The 22,771-nt window shown below is 45.6% G+C and overlaps 1 protein-coding gene across 1 annotated transcript in view; it reads left to right on the top strand.

Annotated features, from left to right (window-relative positions):
- The first annotated feature begins 726 nt into the window (after positions 1–726).
- The window catches only part of MAP7 (microtubule associated protein 7), a 197,776-nt gene continuing 175,731 nt past the window's right edge, over positions 727–22,771 (top strand). Inside the window, exon 1 of the mRNA XM_077144112.1 lies at positions 727–815. Within this exon, the coding sequence (XP_077000227.1) occupies positions 758–815 (58 nt within the window). The 5' untranslated portion in view covers positions 727–757. The remainder of the gene's footprint in view (positions 816–22,771) is intronic.

The raw sequence follows: 22,771 nt of genomic DNA, 5'->3' as shown, positions 1-22,771 counted from the left end.
TATAGGCTGCTTCTTCTCTTTTCCTCAATATTTTGTTGTTTATCGTTTATTTGCCTGTTAGAACAGAAACGGGTGTCTCCTCAGTAAATGCTTTTCTTCAAAAAAAAAAAACAAAAAAAAACAAAAGACACTGTTCCCTATTGCTCTTTTCCTGGTACTCCTGAGCAAGCCAGAAGGCACAAGGTGGCTACCAAAGGGAAACCAAGCAGTCGGCCCCACTTTCACTGCCCTGTGCGCCCCGGGGCGCATCAGAGGCGAAGGCCCGGGAAAAAGCTTCCTAAAAAGGCACGGCGAGCGCGGATCCCGGCGTGGGTGCAGCCGCGCACCTCGGTTCTCCACGCGGCACGGGGCTGAACGCCAGCCCCCGCGAGGCCGACGCTGACCCGGCCGCTCCCCTCGCCTCCCGCGGGACGGTCCCTCGTGCCACGCCCCGGCGGCCCCCGGCGTTGGCGACCCCTTCGGGGGCCCGGGGCGCGGGCCGGGGTCGGCAGGTGCGGCCCCACCTCGGGGCGAGTTCCCGGCTGCGCCCCGCGCCTCGGAGAGCCGAGCCCGGCGGTTTCTGCGCGCGCGGCCGCCACTCAGCACCTGTCCGCCAGGGGGCGCGCGCGCGCCGGCCCCGCCTCCCCCGCCCCCCTCCCAGCCCTGCCGGCGGGGCCGCGCTCACCTGTGTGCGCCCGGGCGGGAGAGGCGGGGGCCGGCGGGCGCGCGGCGGGGAGGAGGGCGGGACGGGGCGGGGCGCGCGCGTCATCCGAGCACCATGGCGGAGCTGGGAGCAGGCGGCGCCGGCGCCGGGCAGAGCGACCCGTGCGACACAGGTGACTGCGCGGCGGGGCGGGCGGCGCGGGTGGGCTCGCGGGGCGCCAGGAGCACCTCTGCGCGGCCGGGCGCCCTCCGCCACCGCCTCGGGCCGCCCGAGCTGCGGGGTTCCCGGCCGGCCTGCGCCACCCTGGCTGCCCCTCAACAGGTGGACCCTCGGCGCCCAGCGAGGGCGGGGGACGCGTGGGGGCGCCGGGGGCTCGCTCCCACCTGTGGAGTGGGGCCTCCGTCGGTCGAGGGGGCCCTCGTCTCCCCCAAAGCCAACACCTGGCGGGGAAGCCCCGGCCAGGTGCGTCGGGCCGGCTCAGCTGTTTCTTCTGCGCGTCCCTTCCGCCTCTCCCGGCGCGGCCGGGGTCGGGGGGCTTCTCCCGGGGTCGCCCCGCGTGGTGGGCGCAGCCCCGCGCTCCGGCTCCTGGCCCTGGGTGCCGGGCACCAGCCACAGCGAGGGGACGAGGGTCGGAGCCGGGGAGAGCCAGGGCCGATCGCAGTTGGGGTGCTGGCCCGCCGGGCCCGGGTTCGTGGACGCCGAGGGGTCCTCAGCCTCCTCAGCCTTGAGGTTTTCAGCGCGAGCATCACCCCGAGTAGGAACGCCGCCTCTGCAGCCCGGACTCGGAGTTGAGGATACGCACACACACACGCACACACATTCACAACCACGCAGGGAGCCCTTCTTATGGTGAGCAGTAAGCCCTTCCCCCGGTCTCCCACCACCCCGGTCTCTAACTGTTAGAAGCTCGTCCTCGTATTCCAGCCGTTGTTTCTTCTTTTCTCCCTTCCGGAGCTGGACTCTGTAATAGAAACACTTCTTTCCCGTCCTGCTAGTTTTTTCTTGCGGGACCAGCTTGCAAATCCGTCCCTCCTCCTAATCCCTCTTTTTCTATTCTTGGACAATAAACTGTTGCTGTACTTTCCTACGCTGGGGATGGGGGCGGTGAGGCAGTTTCTTATTTTAAAAAGAAATTCACATCGCAGCCTATCCTCAGCTTACACACACCCACAAAATCCGATGTTGTTTTCTAAATGTAATAATCACACTTACACACACGCACAAATGAAGTACTGATTTAGGTGGCGTGCTTATTTTAACGTGAGAGGCCCAAAAGAGTACTAACAGCATTTGCAAAATATGTGCCAGTTATTGGTAGGGAGGGTTTGGGCACCTAAGTCTAATATACCTGAGGTTTCGACTGACAAGATGTCCTGAACTTGTTTGCTTTGAAATCATGCTACTTCCTGGAGGGTGGTTTATTTTGTCTTAATGTGCTTGAAACATTGGTAGATGATTATTTTGGTTGGGTGCAGGAAGGGTGGCTAACAGGAGGCGCTTGCCTAATTGTTTTTGGGAACTTGATGGGTGGGGAGACCTGGCACCCGTGGGTGAGGCTGGTGGAGAGGAGCCTCCTCAGTGGTAAATGTAAAGGGTTTGTGCCTACCCCCCACAAGGTAACTGCTTCGGAAACTCACCGTTCCTGCGAGAAATACACATCCATTTATGCGCTCTCCCCTCCGAAGTAAACAAACATTTTCTAGAATCTTTGTGTCCAACTTGTCCAGATATAAGTGAACTACAAACTGCTTGTCCAGATATAAGTGAACTACAAACTGCAACATATTCGCTGCCTGAGCAAGCTAAAGAATGAATTGGTCATACACCTAGCAATTAATACACAAAGCAACCATGTGGCTGTCAGTAAAATATTTTCTTTTACAAAGAGGAATTAAAGTGGCTGCCATCCCCTTCAGAGAAAACAAATTTCCACACCTTTACCTGGAAACTTCAATTTTCAAGGGACAAATTTTGTATATGGGCTTTTGAATAATTGTATCTTATAATTTAACTTATTTTGGGTTCCACTTCTTTTTCCTGTCTTTTTTATTTTTCTAGTCCTAGATTACTATTAAAGTTTTTAGCCCTCAGAAGCACCTTTGTCAGCAGGTGCCAAAGAAATAAGGAAGGCACAAAATATATATTTTTGAATCTAGGCAACACTATTTTGAGAGAGGCAGGTCTTTCATGTGATGGTTTGTAATCTTAAAAGAAGTGAGGATTGCTTGAATTTTAACAACTTAAGAGTTTCTGTATATTTAAAATGTGTCCTGTATCTGAATATGTGACTTCGATTTAGGATTTTATTCCTATGGATATTTTTCATGTTTCACACATGCAAATGCCACAAATCATTATTATTTTTTTGCACAAGTAATTATTTGTTAAATGATAGCAGGTTTGTATGGAGGGGTTTTCTTTTGTGGGGAAGGAAAGGAAGAGGGGAGACCTTTGTGTTTTGTTACCATCCAGAGATGAAAATTGCCGCCTCAGATTGCAACACTTATTGTGGATTACATTTCATTGCCTTTTTAGATCTAGTTATTAGGAGGCAGAAACCATTCTTAAATGTCTCTTCTGGTATGTCCCTGTGCAAAGACCTAGTTTTAGGGCAATTTAGATTAGTATCTCAGGTTATTATAAAAATTACACCTGTAATATCTATACGTAATTAAATGTATATAAAATATACGTATGTATATATCATATGTTTATGGCTGGGTTAAAAATCAGTTATATACCACCTAAAAAATGAGACATTAAGAATATCGAAGGGCACTTCATAATTCAAACATTTAAAAACCTTGCTATTTCTTGTCATTTATATTATTTATCTTCTACGCAAAGATCATGAAATCACGTTTCTTGAGGTGAAAAATTTTATCTTTCTTGCGGATGAATCGTTCTTTCAATATAATATTTTTTCCATAAGCAAACTTAAGCGAAATTGAAAAAAACAATTAACTTGGAAACAGTTTCTCAGTTTCGCCAGTAGAGGACCTGGCGCCCTTCTTCAGGTTATTATTTTGACTCGCACAGAAGTCGGTGATGTTCACAAAACTGCCTCTGCCCAAGCCTTCTTTGTTTAATTTTATGTTCAAAAACTGTGGGAAAATGTGAACGTGAGCAGAGCTAATTTCCCAATTTGATAAGCCCTTTTTTAGAAGCCTGCTAAGTTAAAAGCGAAGCTAGGGCAGCTTTTGATGAATTCACGAGCCCACCCTGCCAAGCACAGAGAAAGGAGTTAATGCGTGTCACCTGTGCGTCTTGCTGATGCCCTTTTGGGGAGGTGAATGAGATCCTGGACTGGGCTTCTCCTGCCTTTCGGAGGCTGTGCAGTGGGGAGTGAGGGACTCAGCACCAGTCTCCCTTCCTGGCTTCTGGCACATCCCTTTGCTACATTTCTCCAAATTAGAAAGTAGTAGTTAAGGTTGCATCTGTCTCTAGGGGTCTGCAAATATCTGCAACTAGAAATTATAAGACAGGGACTCAGACTACAATTTGGTGTTAAGCTTGTTTCTTTGGAAATTCAGGATCTAAAAGCCAGGAGAGTGGCAGCTTTTGCCCATCCTGTGGCTGGCTGTGACCTTTGCGTCTTGCTAAGTAGGGGAAATAGTATTATTAAACGAGGCAGTTGTGCCCCAAAGCATGCAGTTATTTGGTGTCATTAGTTAGGCATGTGTGCAAAACATTAATTTACATTGGCAAGTCCTCTAAAAAAAATTCTAGCTTTTTTCCTCCTGATGAGTGAAAGATCATCGTTTAAAAAGGGTTATTTTTTTTAACTCAAGTCTCATTATGTTGATGTAGGAAAATGCACATCTTGAGACTTAGAAAAATTTGACCATGAAATATGTAGCTTCTAGATATTAAGTCTTGCAGTGACTAGAAGATTGACAAAGACATGGTCCTTAGATTTAGCAAGGAGGACAAAACCCATAAATAAATAATTGCAGGTTATGAGGAGTTCAGTAGAGAAGAGAATTACTTCTGGCTGCAGTCATCAGGAGGACATGATGGGTCTAACACAGGTTAAACTTTAAAAAATGGGTAAATGATAAAGTTGGATAGCGTCAAGAAAGAAAACTAAACGAAGGCACAGAGGTGGAAAAGAGCAAACTTTTGTTTGTATTGATCAAGGTGTGAGGTTCAACATGAAAGATCCCTAGAAGGCTAATTAGAGGCCAAATTGTGGAAAAGCTGAAGGCCAGGTGAGCTGTTAGTACCTTGTTCTGTGGGCTGTGGCGAACTGTGGATAATTCTTGATAATAGCATATCTGAATTAAAGTGCAGTTAATCAGGTAATTATGTTCCTGTGTATTATGAAAGCTTGATTGTAGGTTCTAGCAGAAGTAGTCAGCTATGCCTTTAAGTAAGGATTGCTGGGTCCTTCATTCTGGAACGATCATTTTCTTCTCTTGATTTGTGCTGCTTTAGGGAGGGCACGTGTGGGGTGTGAGAGTTTCTGAAGACTGTCTGCCTCCCTAGACAGAGAAGCCAAACCTCTGGAGAGTGATGACGCGATAGGTCCTCTCTTAGCTTGTCCTCGCTTTGAAGTAGCCAGGTAGACTTGAGGATGGATTCAAGAAGGAAGAGCTCAGGGACGAACGGAGCAGTTTTGAGGCTCCTGCAGTCACCCAGGCAGCGCTGGGTCTGAACGATGGGAGTGGGGAAGAAAGTAATTCATTCAGGGTTCTCTAGGACAGGCGCAAATGGTTGCAGGGGAAAAGATGATGTCAAGATTACACTCCAAGTTGAGTTTGGCTCATTGGTTTAAGGGTGGCATGAAAATATTCATAAGGAGGATCTTTCGGTGGAATAAATAGAAGAAACTATGCTTTCGGTACAGATAAGGTACCAGAGAGACACCTAGGAGGAAATTTCCCATCAGGGACTGGAAGTATGGGACTGAAGGAGAAAAAGAGAGGCCAGCATTCAAGGATTCCGTCCACAGGGGAGTCATCTTTGAGGCTAGGAGAGTGATGAGAGCTCAGAAGGAAATCAGAAATGGGGCGAGATAGCATTGAAAGCCTGGCAAGGGGACGGTAGAGAGATAGGAACAGCTTGATTGAGCAGCGCCGTACCTGCCGGTGGAGAGGGACAAAGAGGTTAAGGACCCAAAAACTGGAAAAAAAAAGTCTGCTTTCTGGGTGGGCACTGACCACCTCCAGAGCAGGAATTTCACCTGTTGGAGTGGAGTGTGCCCAGAGTATATACACATGAGCCGTTGGAAAGTAAAGATGGCCAATTAAAAGACCCTTCCACAAAGCTTGCTGGTGAAAGAAAAAGGTTGGAAATTTTCAAACAGGCAGAGGGATTTTTCCTCCCTTTTAAAAATTTGTGTGCAAAAAGATGTATGCTGGGTTTTTGTGTATATGTGTGTGTGATAGTCTTTTGAATTTTGATGAATGTACACAACTCTAATCAGGAACCAGTACAGGTTCCTTTACCCAAAACCCCACCCCCCCCCAACGCCGCCCCTTGTAGTCAAACGCCTTCCCTAACCCTAGCCCCTGGCAACCAATGATCTGTTCCCCATTCTTTTAGATTTGCATTTTCCAGTATGTCATAAAAATGGAATCACATGGTGTATAACCTTTTGAGTGTGGATTCTCTCACTTAGCCTGATGCATCTGAGATTCATGCATGTTGTGTGTATCAACAGTGTTTTCCTTTTTATTGATGAGTGGTTTGTCATTTTGTGGATATACACAGCTCATTTATCCATCCACCCATTGAAGGACATTTGGATTGTTTCCAGTGTTTGGCAATTAGGAATGATATTGCTGTAAACATTTACACCCAGGTTTTTGTGTAACCATAGTCTTCATTTATCTAGGATATAAATATCTAGGAATGGGGTGGCTGCTTCCTATGTAAGTGTATGTTTAACTGTAAGGAACTGCCAACTGTTTTCCAAAGTGGCTGTACAGTTTTGCGTTCCTACCAGCAGTGTGTGCAAGTTCTAGTTGTCCTGCATCCTCATTAATGCTTGATATTGTCAGTTTTTTTACTTCTATCCATTCTACCATGTTCTTTGAATAGAACAATAAAATCACCTCAAAGCAAAATAATGACTTTTTTATGCTATGCAGTGGTCCATAGGTTAGAAAACCCTCTGCAAATAGAGTTGATCCCGGAGCCCAAGTATACTGGAAGTTTTCATTGGCTCCAGTATCTGCTTCTTTTGTCTCTCTCATTCTCTTTTCTTCCCATTGTATTTCTTCTTTTATGCAGAGTCACATTCTGAAGTTAATTGTGAACATGAGTCATTATTTCACACATCCCATGTCAATGCATGTTGTCTTGTCTTCTTTAATGTCTGTCTTCTACTCCATTGAGATTCGGCTTTCCAAAATTTGGAAATAACATTTTTTTCCAGTTAGGAAACAAGAACTATTGGCCATATAATTTGTCTTGTTGTCCTGATTATTAATTCCTCATTGGCGCTATTTAAATTATCAAACTGAACACTTAGTGTCAGTTCTCCATTACTGAATTGTACTTAACTTTATAAACGTCTTTATGATCTGTCATTGGACATGTAATCACTGATCATGATCTAAGATTCTTTATTCTTTTATTTTAAAAAAGTAGTATTTAGGCTTGTTCTTCTACAAAAATCTATTTTCAAAGTTTGTCTAGTTCTCCAACAGGTTGGTGCTTTGTACCTCTGTTCTAGCTCAACTCTTGCAGTGCTCTGAATTGCCGTTCTTAAACTTAACTGGAGGATATTTGATCATTTTCCTCTATTCATTAAATATTATCCTCCTTCGTGTCTTTTTTTATTTGAGAAATGGCTAGTGGAGGAGGAATCTGTAAGATATTCATTTACTAGGTACCGCTTCAAACTTTAAACCTGCGTCCTCGATCCTCTGTTGGAAGTAGAAAAGGAGCTGTATTCTTGGGTGAGTTTAAATTCCAAGGTGAGGTTCCAGAAAGGGCCCCTTTTTTGGTGGTGCTTCCCAACGCCAGACCTGCTGGGTGGCCGCAGCAGCCATAATAACTGGCCGTTAAGACGTGTGCCTGTAGCAAAAACTCGGCTGCTTCTGAAGATTTTAATCCAGGCTTCTGGTTCTCAGAATCTCCTGGCATGGCAAACGCTCCGGACAGGCCCCAGTCCTGCTTTCTACCCTGCAGCTGGACTGACTTCTCTTCTCCGAGCCTGTGTTAAATTAGTGTAGATCACACACACACACACACACGCACGCATGCACGCACAGCCGTGGTGGCTCATTGAAGCACAGCCTGCTTCTCGGGCATTATATTGTGTTGGTGAAACAGTCGTCGAGCTTCTGTGCCATGGCCTCGCGGGTTCCCGATCTGGGCAGCGTGTTCAAGTCACCGGGGAACCTTTTAAATATCTGGATGTCCAGGCCACACCCTGGACAGTTATCTGAGAATCTCCACTGTATGGACCAGGGGGCAGTACTTTTAAAACTCCACAGCGGCTCGGACGTGCTGTCAAGTTGAGCGCCGCCCGTTTCCTTCCATATCCCAGGTGGAACGCTCCCATTTGACGACCTTAGTAGGTTGGGGGGCGGGCCAAGTGCGCCTTGTTTGTGGGAAGCACATGGGAAGTCCTAACTGCTATTGCTGTTCGCTCAGCTTACTTCTTATTCTGCCCCAGTAATTTTAGAACGAAAAATAGCTGCGACTACAGATGTAAAAATACTAGAATAGTCATATATAACCACACATACATGAACACACATGTGTGCACTTCTGGATGTGAATGTATGCAGTTAGACAAAACATTAATCAGCTAATCAGCCTTCTTTTTTCCCCCCACTTTGCCTAGCTGCTGCACTGCTCTCCTCCCCCTCAAAACAAGGAAAGTTCACTTTTGCTTGGATAAAAAAAAAAAGTGTTTTTTTAATTGCTTTTTTTAGGGTTATATATTATATAATGACCATTTTCTCCTTGGAAAGCAGCATTTTGATGTTTTAAAGTCAATATATTTTATCATTTTGAGTAGGTCTACTTTTTAGATGCAATTTTGTTGAGATATATTCATACACCATGGAAACCATCCGCAGTATCCAGTCGCTGGCTCCCGGCATCACCGCATAGTTGCGCCTAGAACCCCATGATCGAATTTAGAACATTCTTATTACTCCAGAAAAGTAATAAGAATAAAAAAGAAAACCCAAATCCTCCCCAACCCCACTCTCCCCCTCTCCCCCTCACCGCCCCCCCATAATAATTTTTTTCATGGAGAATCATAAACTCCTCCCAGAGATCTTCATATTGACCCATCACCTCTAATCACTAGTTCCCAGGCTCTGGAGAAGTTCCTTGTTCCTTTTGTTCTGACTGTAGATAGTTGACACAGCGTGACCTCCTCCATGGGGCGGCCCTTCCCGTACCTGGGGACTGGATGCTGATGTCCTTTTGGCTGGTCCTTCTTTCCTTCACCTCTCTTCTGTCACCTCACTAGATGCTACTGGACCCCAAGGCCCAGTCTGGCACCCTCTGCTCTCTCCACTGCATGTTTTTCCTCAGCAGGATTATTCTTACTCAGGTCCTTAAATATCACCTCAAATTAATATCTCTGGCTCCATGTGTCAAAACTTCCAGGCACACTTCTGGACTGCATTTGCACGTGTTAGTGGGATTTGTGGTGCCGTCTGTTGTGACCTGCAGCTTCTTTGGTGAGGTCTTACCTTTGGCAGAACCGATTGCCTGTTTTTCTCCCCCTCTGTTGCAGCTGGTGTCTGCCAAAGCATAAAACCCAGGACCAAAACAGGAGGTGCAGGAGGGGATATTGGATGGGACAGTCCCTGAGGAAGAGAATTGGTGTCTTGGATGTTTCCTCCAGATTACACTGAAGCTGAGCCTGTGTGAAGTTGTGTGGTCTTGCTTTAAAATTAAGACTGCCCAGTGATTTCGGGATGAAGCTGTTATTTCGTGCAGGGCCCCTGGGGTCCGCCTGCCTGCTGTTCCGGTCTCCACCCCGCTGTTCTCTGGCTGTGTGATCCCGGGCCAGCCACTTCAGTGCCTTCCACCTTGGCCCCTTTGTTGTTGTAACAGGGATAGTGATAATTCTCTTGCGGAGTCACAGTGAGAATTAAATAAGGTGATGGAAGGATAAAACAGTGCTTGAAACACAGCGGAGCACTGTTCACGATTGTTAGGGATCATTACTAAATTGCCACGAAAATTCCACCATACCCTTGCATGCTCAATTTCTCCCCTAGGCAAAATGTTCTTTATAATTGTAAGCTGTCCATATGAGGGAATCAGAATCCAATGCTGATTCAGACCTAGTCGTACATACCCAGGTCAGGTAGGGGAAGCCTTGTGAAAGCGTAGTGGAAGGTTGCTGTGCAGAGTTTCGGTGGAAGGAGGTCCCACCCCCCGCCCTAGGGCGCAGAGACTGCCTTGTGCGACTGAGGTGAGCGCCCACACAGGGCCTTCTGGGCTGCTGCTGCTTTCATTTTTTTATGGTATTTAGAAGTGTTTTTTTTTAAATTACTATATCTTATTAATAAGACATGTTAAGTTCTTCCCTACAAATAGTATTGCTAAAGAAGTTATTGTGCTTTAAACCATGAAGTTGGCTCTCCATTCCCAAATGCTGTGTCATTTTGACTTTCAGTAAATCACTGTCACCTCACTGAACCTGTGCCTACAGGGAAAATAGAAGAGGCTCATGCTGCCTTCCTTCCCCAAGGCTTTCACAAGAAGCAATGAGCAGTTCGAGTTTCTTCAGACAAAGCAGATACATGAAATGGAAAATATCAGTAAACGGCCTTATTTAATTGTTAAAGTTACAGAGTTTTTTTAAAAGAAACTTTCTGAAGTTGCAGAGGTCCATTTACAAAGCCACGTGCACACGCACGTGTGTATGTGTGTGAGTGAGTGTAACGTACTTCATCCCTAAGAAATAACATCAACTTGCTCAACTTTGTGATCGTAGTAGAAACTGAGGTAGGTGAGTAAACAAATATTCTCTATGGCATCCTTGAAATATTAAAGCATATATTGCTCTTCAGTGAAAATATAGCTGGATTATGAAAAGTAAAATGATACATTATTATGTAAATAAACTTAGCACTAGAATAAATGCAGAAATTTATTTCTTTAGCAACAGTAGCTGTGGAGATGCCCTTGCTGTGTATATAAAAATCATCTATCCATCTGCCTTTTTTTGTGTATCTCCCTACACATATGTATTTCTGTATCTATACATACACATGCAGAGGCAAATATGTGATATGTATATCATAAGGAATTTTGTTTACAATGTGTGTTTTTTGAGGGGGAGACGGGGGCCAGGAATCCAACTCGGGTCTCCTGCAAGAGAAGCTAGAATTCTACCACTGAACTACCTGTATACCCCCTCCCATTTGCTTTTTAAAGTGGCTTTGCATAAGTCCTGGAGAGCGTGTTAGGCACTAAAGTAGAAGCAGAAGAGATGGGTCTACAGTAGAAAGTGTTAAAGCAAGGTGAAAAAGAAAAGCCAGAGGTCAAAACGTGGGACTATATAACTCAGTAAATCATGTGGTGAACAGTGACTGTGATTAATTGTACAAGTATAGAAATTATGTCTTCCATGACCTAGAACAAATGTCCAAAACTATTACGAGGAGTTAATAATAGAGCGGCATATGGGAAAAACTGTAGGTATTGCAAATTATGAACTCAGTTAACAGTAATATCATAACATTCTTTGTTATTCCCATCAACGGTAACAGATGTACCACACCGATGCTGGGGATCGGTGTTGGGGGGAGAAGGGGTGTCGTAGGTAGATTCCAGTGTCAGCTTGGCAATGTGATGGTGCACAGTTCTGTCACCGTGAACTTAAGTCAGCATATGAAATTCATCTATGGCTGATTACATCTGCTGTCAGCTAAGGGCAGTGCCTTCCACAGTGAGTGACATTTAATTTGATTAGCTGGAAGCTGAAAGAAGAGAGGTTAGAAGGGAGCTCATCTTCTCAGACCCAGACATTTGGAGATGCAGAAAGAAATCACCCTGGGGAAAGCCATTTGAACCCAGAAGCTGGCAGGAAGGCCAGCAAAGAACCATGTACCTTCCCATGTGACAGAGAAAGCCAGAGGAAAGTCCGCTGCCTTTCCTCTGAAGAACTGTACATTTTAAACTAACTAAATCCCCTTTATAAAAGCTAGTCCATCTCTGGTGTATTGCATTCTGGCAGCATCAGCAAACCAAAACAGATTTTGGTACCAGAGGAGTGGGGTGCTGCTGTGTTTGAAAATACCAAACATGTTGAAATGGCTTTTTAAATGGCTATGGGGAGGAATCTGGAAAAATTGTGAGAAGCTTGGTAGAGGAAGCCTAGAATGCTTTGAAGAGACTGTTGATAGAAATATGGACTCTAAAGATACTTCTGTTGCAGATTGGAAGGAGGGTGACCCTTGTTTTGAAGTGGCAAAAAGTTTGGCAAAATTGAATCCTGGTGCTGGATGGAAGGGAGAATTTGAATTCGACAATCCGGGATACTTGGCAGAGGAGATTTCTGAATGTGGAGGATGTGGCCTGGTTTCTCCTAGCAGCTTATGGTAAAATGCGACAAGAGAGGGATAAATTGGTGACTGAACATTTAGGTACAAAGAAACCAGAAATTGATGGTATGGGAAATCCTGGGCTTCCAGAAAGTGGGACCCCTGAGGAATAGTGCCCCAAGTGAGGATTTAACCAAACATGGAACCAGTCAGCCATTATAAGACAAGCCAGAATTAGAGATGAATTTATCCATAAAGGATTTGTGGATGCCCTTATGTCTGATGGCTTTGATCCCTGTATGCTGCATGCCAAATCACCAAATTTTTTGTAAGACCTGTGTGACAGAACTGCTACCAGTCTGGAGTAAAGGGGACAGAAAAGAGACAGATTGAAGGAAGGAGAGGCTCAGAGGCAGAATCATGGGAGCTAAGATTGGAAGCCAAGAAAGCTTGGATCATGCGAGCAGATCCACCTGTATGTGTGTAGGGGATGAATTTGCCCCAGAGTCAGAGGTCCAGCCTTCCACCTTGATGTTCAAGAAAAGTTCTGGTGCCTCAGGCCTCCAAGAGGGTGGAGCACATTTCCCAGGGATTGTGGGGAACTTGGCTGCCACTCCATTGTTCTGAAGGGTTTGAGCATGTGCCCCAGAGATGGCAGAGCATCTGGGTACCACCTAGATGCTTGAGGAGGGTGGGTCTGAAAAAAGGTTGTCTCCCCAGTGTTGCAACCCTCATCCCAGTGTTTGGAGAGAACAGAGCTGCTATGTAGGTCCTTGGAAAGGATGGGACTGCCAATTTCTAAAGCTCTGAGGATAAATGACTCTCAGACCTTGAAATCTAATGGAGTTTGCCCTGCAGGTTTTTGGAATTGTTTAGGTCTGGTGACCCCTGTTTTTCTTCCAGTTTCTCCCAATGGCAATTGGGAGTGTTTATCCTATGACTGTTCTTTCTTTATGTATTGGAAGCTTGTAACTACTCTTAGTTCACAGGTCCACAGCCAGAGGAGAATTTTGTCTTAAGGCAGACCAGGCCTGTGACTGACTTTGATGAGATTGTGTACTATTTTTGAGTTGGTATTTGTATTGTTACTGAAATGGTTTAAGGCTTTTGTGATATTGTGATGAAATGAATGTATTTTGTATATGGGAAGATTCAGTGCATTGTATGCAGGACAGATGATCATGTTAGATGAAAAAATATGTCTATATTATTTTCTATTTAGAGACTAAGTATGATCTAAAATGATGTGTATAGTTGCCAGTATCACAAAGGGTGGACTCTGTAGTAGTTAGGCTTAAGTATCAATTTGGCCCCTTCCTGTTGCTGTGGACTTAAATCATCAGCACGTGAAATTCGTCTATGGCTGATTACATCTGCAGTCTGCTAAGGCGAGTGCCTTCTGCAATGAGTGACACTTAATTTAGTCAGCTGGAGGCTTAAAAGAGAGAGGTCAGAAGACACCTCAGCAGCTCAGACCAAGACATTTGAAGATGTAGAAAGTAATAGCCCTGGGGAAAGCCATTTGAACCCAGAAGCAGGAGGGAAGGCCAACAGACTTCACCCATGTTCTTCCCATGTGACAAAGCCAGAGGAAGCCAGCTGTCTTTCCTCTGAAGTTAAGTTTGTAACTAAATAAATCCCTTTTATAAAAGCCAGTCCATTTCTGGTGTATTGCATCCTGGCAGCATTAGCCAACTAAAACAAAGGTATGAGGTATGGGATGTTTTGGGTTTTCTCTCTCTCTCTCTTTCTTTTTTTTTGGAGTAATGGAAATGTTCCAAAATTGATTGTGATGATAAATGCACAACTATTTGATGACACTGTGAGCCATTGATTGTATCTGTTGTGTGCAACGATTCATCAAATCATTGATGAATTGTATGCTGTGGAATATATCTCAATAAAATTGCATTAGAAAATAAATTGACAGTAGGGGCACAAAAATAAGTGAGAAGTGTTGGGTGGAGCAATTTTGAGCCTAGGCCATCTCTGAGAGGGCAAATGTATTAGGTGACCAAAAACCCTTAATCAGGGAAGAACACTGGTTTGGCATTTCAGGTGCATTGCTTGGGGGTCTACCTGTCCCTAAAGTTGTCAACTTTGAGAATGTCAATTCATTTATTTACAAATTGATCAGGTCCCAGCTTTATCTGCTACTCACTGAGAAAAGCATAGAGAAAAGTGGTCCGAACCATCAGCTGACTTTTGCAACACCAGTTCGGACCATGTCTACCATTAGAGCACATGTCATTGTGAAAGCACTGCAGGTCCCTTCGAGGCACCCACGGTGGGATGCAGGTCTTCAGGGAGGTTTTGGAAGAGGGAAAGAGTACATAGCATCTGGGAGGGGGCAAAAGGCTGTTCTAGATCTGGCAGCTGTCTCAGAAGTAGGACTAGGTGTGTGTCTGGAGTTCAGAACCAATTGTGAAATGTACAGAGATGACCTTTTCACGTTACAAAGCACGTTAATTTTTCTATTATAGATGCACCTGTCTGGAAATATACCCGTGGACCAATTTGCAGTGTCCATTGATTTGGTTTTTGTCTGTAAAACAGGGTCTTTCCTACTAAGCAGGATGGAGCCTGGGCACCCCCCAGCTCTAAAGGGAGGGCGTACCTCTTGTGTCAGGGCTCTGGGGCAGAGCTCTTCCTCCGTGTCTGTGCAGAAACTGGGGAAGGTTGTATGATCTCTGGCAGGAGATTTAAGAACAAGGAAATTATTATTTTGATTTTTTTCACTGCAACATGTGTCTAAAACAATTTTTTGAAGCCATCGAAGATTGTAGTGTATTGGACAATGGAAGTATAGCCATGTTGCCATATGGCAAAAGGCAAGATGGTCTGACACTGACCATAGATGGTTTGTCCTTTTCAGTGTGAGCTTCAACTGAGTGAAAATGTGCGACCCTCAAGTTTGTCTGCCAGGACTGTGTAATTTGGCATTTCCAATAGGTCCTTCATTCCCTAATACCTCTAGATTGATTTCAGAATATGCCAGAGTAGAATCCCAAATTATCTCCTCTCATGAAAAACATGTTTTACTCACACACCCCCACCTGCCCTCAGGCATATTTCCCAAACTTTAGTTTCCTGTAATTCGGACAGTGAAATGACTTCACTTCTCCTCATCTGTCCTTCCTAAACCATTTAATGTTGAGCCATACAGACTGCTTAGTTCTCATGATGATTACAGTGATTTATTTAATAATGCTTTTAAGCTGAGCAGTGTTGAATTTTCAATGGGACATCATTAGTGAAAATTAAGGGGGATTTAATAGGTGTAGTCTGAAATGCCCTGGCCCCAGTTGTGTGGACGTTATTAAATAGAATATGTCAGCATTGGAAAATGACTTGGATAAGTGCTGTCTAGCCTCCTAGTGAAGGTTGGGATCAGTGAGCCGCAGGGCTCTGTCCCCTAACCAGCGCGGTTTCCTTCTCAGCTGCTGGCCTGACATCTGATACGCGGGAATGAGGTGTCTCCCTCGCCGTCACTAACCCTCAGAGAGAAACTCAAGGGTTTCCCCCAGAATCATACAAATCACTTAAATTATTTGTTTAGAAATAAAGTTTTAAAATTAATTTTTCTGACTTGTAATGTAAAAACAAAGGAATATTATATCTTTTTCAATTAAATCTAGTTGTTATGTTAATTTGGGAATGTTTTAGGTGACAGAAGATAAGAAAGGCAAAGCAGCAAGGAGGTTGGGGGAAGTCTCAGTGCATTCTGAAATTAAAGTTGAATTCATCTCTCTTGGCCTGCCTGCTTCTTAACAGGCCTGGACACTTAGGCAATCCCTGCCCTTAAAAGGCCCATAAAGTAATAAAAGGAATTTGTTTACTGTTCTTTTGGTCACTGCAAACCTTTAGGTCTTATCTCTCAAGTCACAGAGCCACAGTAATCCACCCATAATAAATTCTCTCCTTGATGGAAAAGCTGCATATCTTATTCACCTACCCCACCCCACCCCCAGGGTTTTCCAGGTAGTTGCTTTCATTCACCTGTGGTTGGTGGGAGGTTCAGCTGCAGGCAACACAATAGCATGGCACGCCCCAGTCAGAAAACCGAGTGGCAAGTTCTACATAGTCCACAGTTTAGCTTTTAAGTCTAAAACCTCTGGGGGGCACCAGTGAGTAAAACAGTAGACTGCAGCGAAGTCTAGAAAATGAAGCCATGTAAGGTGGGAAGTGCAGGATGTGGTGACGGCAAGGGGAAGGGACGTGGCCGCTTGTCTCTGCCGGCATGTTTCCCCTGGGGGTAGAGCCTGATTGTCCGGTCAACGGGCAGTCCAAGCCCTGGACTCCCAGGATCAGAAGATTCTCTGGAGACCTGAAAACCTGCCTGTTGGCTGTGCGTTATCTCGGCAGCATCTTCCCTGCTCACGGTTTGGTGCTGACATCTGCAGTCATGGAGAGCCCAGCTCTTGACATTCTGGTAACTTCCAGTCACAGGCCCAGTTCTGTCTAACAGAACAATTAAAAAGAAATCCTTCCCTATATTAGCCTTTTTCCTTATGAATCTGCTCTTACTTTCTCCCAAGGAAACACAGCTTCCTATGACCCGCGGTGTTATGATCGGGAATCTCTGTGATAAATCCTAGGCTGCTGTCTTCTGAATACCTTCTAGTTTGTCATCTTCCCACTGGAAATGTCTTGCTCAGAACCATGTGGTGCGAGGACCGGAAAATAGGGAAAGCGTGTCCCCCTTATTTGACTTGGAGGCCACCTGCTGACAGGGCCCATGATCCTGAGGAATACTGAGGTTCTGGTTCAGATGCCCTCCTTCCTTGTGTCTGCTTCAGCTTGTGTCTTCAAGTAAACTTTTTAAAATGGAAGTGTCCATATGTATCCCTGCTAAATTAATCTTTCAGATTATAGCCCAAGATTTTGATCTGTTGAAATAATTTTGGACCTGATTCTCTCCTTCTCTTAGCTTTGATTTATCTACAGATATAAAGCCTCTGTTTCCATATCAACCCTCAATAAAAGTGCTAACAAGGGTGGCAGGGCATTTGCCAGAGGTCTTTCCTTCCATTTACCCACTTCTCCAGCCTCCCTCAGGTCCATTGCAGGAACTTGGTATCCATGCTCACGCCCCTGAAATAAGTCTTTTTTCTTTTTTAATTTTTTTAAAACATAACAACATGCAAACACAAACATTCTTACCATATGATCATTCCATTGTTGGTATATAATCAGTAACTCACAATGTCATCACAGAGTTGTATATTCATCGCCATGGTTATTTCTTAGAACATAAAATAAGTCTTTTACACTGCCAGAGTGGAGCCCTGGGAAGAAAAACCAAACATGACTGATTCTCTTACTCCTGCTTTTTCCTTCTCGTCCTTCATTACCGCCTTAGATCCTCTTTCCACACTTGGACGGAATAGTTATGAAACTGGTATCGCAAGTCTCACTCCTTCCCCCCTTGCAGCCCCCCCTGCAGTAGCTGTCAGACTGGCCCGCCTGGAACACGCTGTGATTGAAACCCCTCAGTTGCTCTCCATTGCCTTTGTTTGATGGAAGAACATTTTCAGACTTGGCTACTGCCTTCCTCCGTCAGCCCCCAAAGCACCCCATCTTGCATCCTGGCCATGAATCTACCATATCCTAAAGTGAGAACAAGGAAACACAATTTCTTATTATTTTTCTGATGGCATAGCTCCAACATTAAATCAAACACAACTTCTCATGCAGACCAGCAATGAATTAGGTAACTTGGAGACACAAACCCTGGCACTGGTGTGACTCTTCTGTTAAACCCAGTGATGGATTTCTCTACCTTGTTTTGTATCTATAAAATTGAATTTCTAGCCTAACGAGTTTCACTATTCAGAGAGAGGAACTTCTATGCATGTGTTAAGTTCCCTCAAGGAATTTAAAAGTTCATAAAATGTACATTAATAAAATATTGCCAGTGAGGGTAATGAACAGGAGGACCTGCAGGCATTGCGCCAGATGTTACCAGGCTAAAGTCTAATATGACTTTTCCTAATGTTTGCAGCTTACCTAGTGATGCCTCAAGTTCCGGAAGGGGTTTTAAAGAAAGCCAAGCATCCACACCTCACGTTCAGGTCACAAGCCTGCAGGGTGCAAAGTGTGTGTATGGCAGAGCAGACGGGGGTGGGGGGGTGGGGGGGGTGGGGGGGGGAAATGGAGCCTGTTGGCACAGAGAAGAGCTCACCATGCAGAGAGGATTTATAGAAATGTTATAAAAGGCACGGCAGGGACCTGCTACTTCTTGGCTGATGGCACCCTCGCTGCTAGAGCAGTGTTTACTGTTTCTCTTTATGCCTGTTAACAGAAGGTGGTAAAATAAAGGCGATCAAAGTGAAGCTGCCTGTTTACCATCCAGTCCATGTGGAGAATCAGTCTCCCTTTGTGCTGTGGCTTCCTAGAAGCTGGGTAGGGTGCTGCAGGGACAAAGGAGGGACCTTGTGCCTTTATTGCCACAGAAGCCCTGGGTAAGTGGTTTCATTCTAGGAGACTGAAGACGCCCTGTTGCTTCAAGAATGGAAGTGGCAAAGAACCAGCTGGGTGCCTGTGTCTCTCCGGGCTGACACCCTGGGCTGGCCTTGTCATTTTTAAGCCACGTGAGCTTCTTAAGTTGCATTAAAACATGCATTTCTCTTAACTCCTTCTAGAAGCAAACTGTAACTTACCTTAAGGACATGTGTTATATATTTTAAAATATTACTGAAGTCCAGTAGTTTTGAAGACATAGTCATTCCCTCTCGTGTAGAGAACTAGAAAGAATTTTGGCACTTCTGGACCCCACCAAAAAGTAAAAAATGTAGCTGTCTGTAGAACTTGTAATTTACAGTTCAATGCAGCAGTCGTCCTTTGTGTTTTCCCTTATAGTCCTCAAATAGTAAAAATCAGGTTTTTTCCCATTTCAGTGTTTTTCATAAAGCTCTCTAGGCTTTTAGAAAGGAAAGTTGGAGGTATGCTTCCTGCTGGTTAAGGCAGATTTCTCTTGGTTCATTCACGGACTATGTATAAAATCGTGGGGTGTGTAAATATGCACAGAGCCTCTGTGTATGTGTGCCTGCTGACCCTTCAGTACATGCCCGGCAGTATGAGTAGATAAAAACATGGAAGTCAACCCTGCTGGAGTTGGTAGTGGAACAGGAAACACCTTGAACATAATTACAGAGCAAAAGGTGACCAGTTACAACAAGCCGATCATGAAGCTTAATACCAGCAGTTGTCATTTATTAAGCACCTCTGACTGCCAGCTCCCCGCTCATTCAGGCGTCACCCCAACCCTGTAAGGTGAGGGATGCCTTCACCCCCATTTCACATGCAACACTGAGGCACCCAGAGGAAGTAAGTGCTCAAGGAATGAGTCTGATACGTACTTAACGGACCCAGCGTTTCTGTTCCACGCTTAAGGCTTTAGAGAGGATGCTTGACTTGCCTTACAGTGCCTGGGGTTCCCTCGTAGACAAGTAGATCCAAGGACTGAGACGAGGCAGGGAAGTGGCCTGCAGGTGGGATGCTTGCTTTTGACTCTCTGAGCAGACTTGATGTTCATTAAAAGGCAAAACCAAAAGCAACAGATTTTTTTTAATCTGACATTTTTTGTAAATTAATGGAAAATTTAAACTTTTTTCCATATAGCATGAATTCTAAGCAGCCTAGAAATGGGGACTCTCAAAGCGAGAAAGCTTAGTTCATCAGAAAACAACAATCACATGATGGTGTGCTTTGGAGAAAACCATCCCAGCGAGCAGTCAGGTTGGCCCGAGGGTTGTGAAAGGCCCAGCCCTGCTGGGAGAAGTGGGTAGGATGTCATCAAGGCCCAGCTCTCCCTGTGGGGGATTCTTCTCCCTCACTTCTGTCCTTTCACCCTGACTTGCTGGAGAGGCTCTTCCCACCCGCCGTCTCCTGGGAGCAGGCATGGCTCCCCCCTGGCCCGTCTTCGTTGGAGGGTCCCGGGCATATGGCCCCCTCAGGACTATGGCTGCAAACCTGTGCTCCTGCAAGCTCCAGGCTTGTGAGAATGTTGGGAAGCTAGGCTCTGTGGCCGGGCTCGAAGGGAGCCGAGGAGGACCAGCCATGGCCACGTCCATCCAGGGACCTGCAGACCTTGCTGTGATAGAAAGCTCTGCCGAAGAAGAAAGAGGGAGAAGGAAAAGCCTTCCTGCCCGGAGCCCTGCCTCCCTCCCGCAGAGTCTGCGGCCGCCTGTGCAAGCAGCAGCGCTGCACATCTCCTCACGCCCTGCTGCTGCTCCTGCCGCCCCGGGAAGAGGGAGCTGCTCCACAGAGTCCCCAGCCAGCATCCCGCAGCCTCCCTGCTGGGGAGGGGACGCTCGGTCCTCCTGCACTGGGACATATCAGGGTTATCAGTGCTTCCAGGCTGGCCCCCTTGCATGGTGTGCTGAATATTTTCAGGAAGAAGACTTGGGGAAGGTGCCGCAGCAGGAAAGAGCAGCTGGTATCTCATGGCACAGGTTAGCAGTGGAGGGAACAGCTGAGCCTGTGTGCCTTTTATCAGGGTTTTTCTGGAAGGAGTGAGTGAGCCAGAGTGCGAGTACATGTGTGTGCGTGTGTGAGCGTGAGCGCATGTGCCTGTGGAGAGTAAGTGGGAGGGGGCTGTGGGGGAGGTGGGGGGTTGCTGCTAGGTGCTGGGGACAGCAGTTGCCAAGTGGCCGGTGGTAGCTGTCAGCTGTCAGCCCACTGTTTACCCACAGAGGATCCATTACAAGTGCTCAAATGAACCTGCAGCCTAGGGACCAGCAGCTTCCTGGGAGCTGCAATTACATACGCCTGTATTTTTAATATAATAATAATTAACAACCAAACCAAGTGGCAGCGGTATGCCTGGATCAGCTGCAGCGACCCGGCAGGAGAGACTGAAGAAGACCGGCGCGAGGCCGGTGCCCCGTGGCTTATTCACCATTACTGAAGAAGACGAACAGCAAAGGAATGGAAATTCCAGAAGACCGAAAGGTATGCCCTTAGCTCCTCGGCCGGGGCTGGCCCCTGCCCTTCCCCAAGCCGCCCCTAGCACCTGTCACAAACTGTATTTTTTGTGCATCCTGTGCAGAGCATTCACCATCTCCTAGGACTGTTTGTAGGGTTGTGGGTGCATGAGATGGGGAGTGGCATCTGCAGATTAGGTTGCTTTCAGATCAGACTCCTTTCTGCCCCATCTGTCACCAATTTTCGTGCTCTCACCTTACTGTCCCATCAGGAGGAGCAAGCAGGGCTGGGCAAGGTTTGAAGGGACATCTCGCCACCGTTGTTGAGGTGGCAGAGGGTTGCTGCTCACTTTAATGAAGTGGGATTCTCCTTTAAAGGGCTGTCTGGAGGGAGTGACATAAGCCTCTCCTCTTCTATCCCGAGATGTTGAAAGTGGGAAGAGGAGTGGAAGCATGGAGACCAACAGTAAGGACAAAGCTAGGGATGTGAGGTTTTACAGCCTCTGATGGGAACTCTGCTGGAGTCTGGGGACAGAGTTTGGAATGCTCCAGCTACAGAAGAGGAAGGTCTGATTCTCATGTTGTCCTCTCATAACTCATCCAGCTTCTGAAGCTCTTGACAAGGGCCGGGGTGCAGCCCTGACTCACAGCTGCCTTCCCAGGGCTTTAATTATAAGTTAGCGATGGCAGCAGAGGCCATTTTTGAAGAAGAGCTTTAGAGCTCGCGTTGCGAGTTTTCCAGTGCCTTAATTCTTGCAGCCCCCTTCCCGGAAATATCTAAGCTGTTCTCTCAAGCAGGCACGTTATAAGTTTTGTGGATTTTATGTGCTGATTGCATTTTAGCTTGCATTTAAATTGTTCTCCCACTGAGATACCAAATTTCTCTTAGTGTACTATAGAAACGCAGCATGGCAAAGCAAGAAGCAAATATTTAAACAAGGATAGAATGAGTGTTTAAATAGAATCTGGGTTTGGAAAAATGCTGGTTTTCCTTTTCCTCCTGGTTCTTGAATGAATTTTAGCTGGCTTTATTAAACAGGATTGAAACTTATCTTAATCCCAGAAGTTTATTTTTACTTCATTTTTAAAGGACTGAATGCAGGGAAGTTCTAATAAGTATAATCTTCTTACTCAAGTTGATTTTTATTTGCTATCAGCAAGGCTTCCGTCTGAGAACCAAACGACCTTAGGAATAGAACAGACAAATGGAAGGTAACTTATGGGTTCTTGTCTTTGCTCCTGAGTTAGTTGAACCACAGTGTGTTGCTTTCAATGAAAACTCAGTACTTTGAATTGTTCGTAGCAAATCGTTTGGCCCACCGTAGAAGTTGGTAACTTTATAAATTGATGTGGATTTGTTGAATCGTGCCCACATATATTTTTGGAAGCATTCTTCCTGATTTGTGGCACTTTTTCTTTTGACTGTCCTAGAACAGCAATTTAAGATAACTACACATTTTGGTTATGGTAATTTTCCTGAATTCCTCTTTCTTTTTCCTGTGTGTGTGTGTGTGTGTGTGTGTGTGTGTGTGTGTGAGTGCGCGTGCGCGCGCGCTCCCAGTTGTTTTCTGTCTTGTATGTGAATTGGAGAGGGAATGGGGTGAAAGTAGGTGCTTCTAAAAATCTGTATTTTTTGGCAATTTATACAACTTCTTGGGTAAAAGGGTCTTAAATCAAGGGGTTTCTGATCCCCTACTGTTTTTCTTTTTCCACCACTCCACACATCA

The sequence above is a fragment of the Tamandua tetradactyla genome, chromosome 25 (assembly GCF_023851605.1).
Source record: "Tamandua tetradactyla isolate mTamTet1 chromosome 25, mTamTet1.pri, whole genome shotgun sequence".
Taxonomy (NCBI): domain Eukaryota; kingdom Metazoa; phylum Chordata; class Mammalia; order Pilosa; family Myrmecophagidae; genus Tamandua; species Tamandua tetradactyla.
The sequence above is the reverse complement of the archived record's forward strand: the minus strand, read 5'-3'. Positions and strand labels throughout refer to the sequence as shown.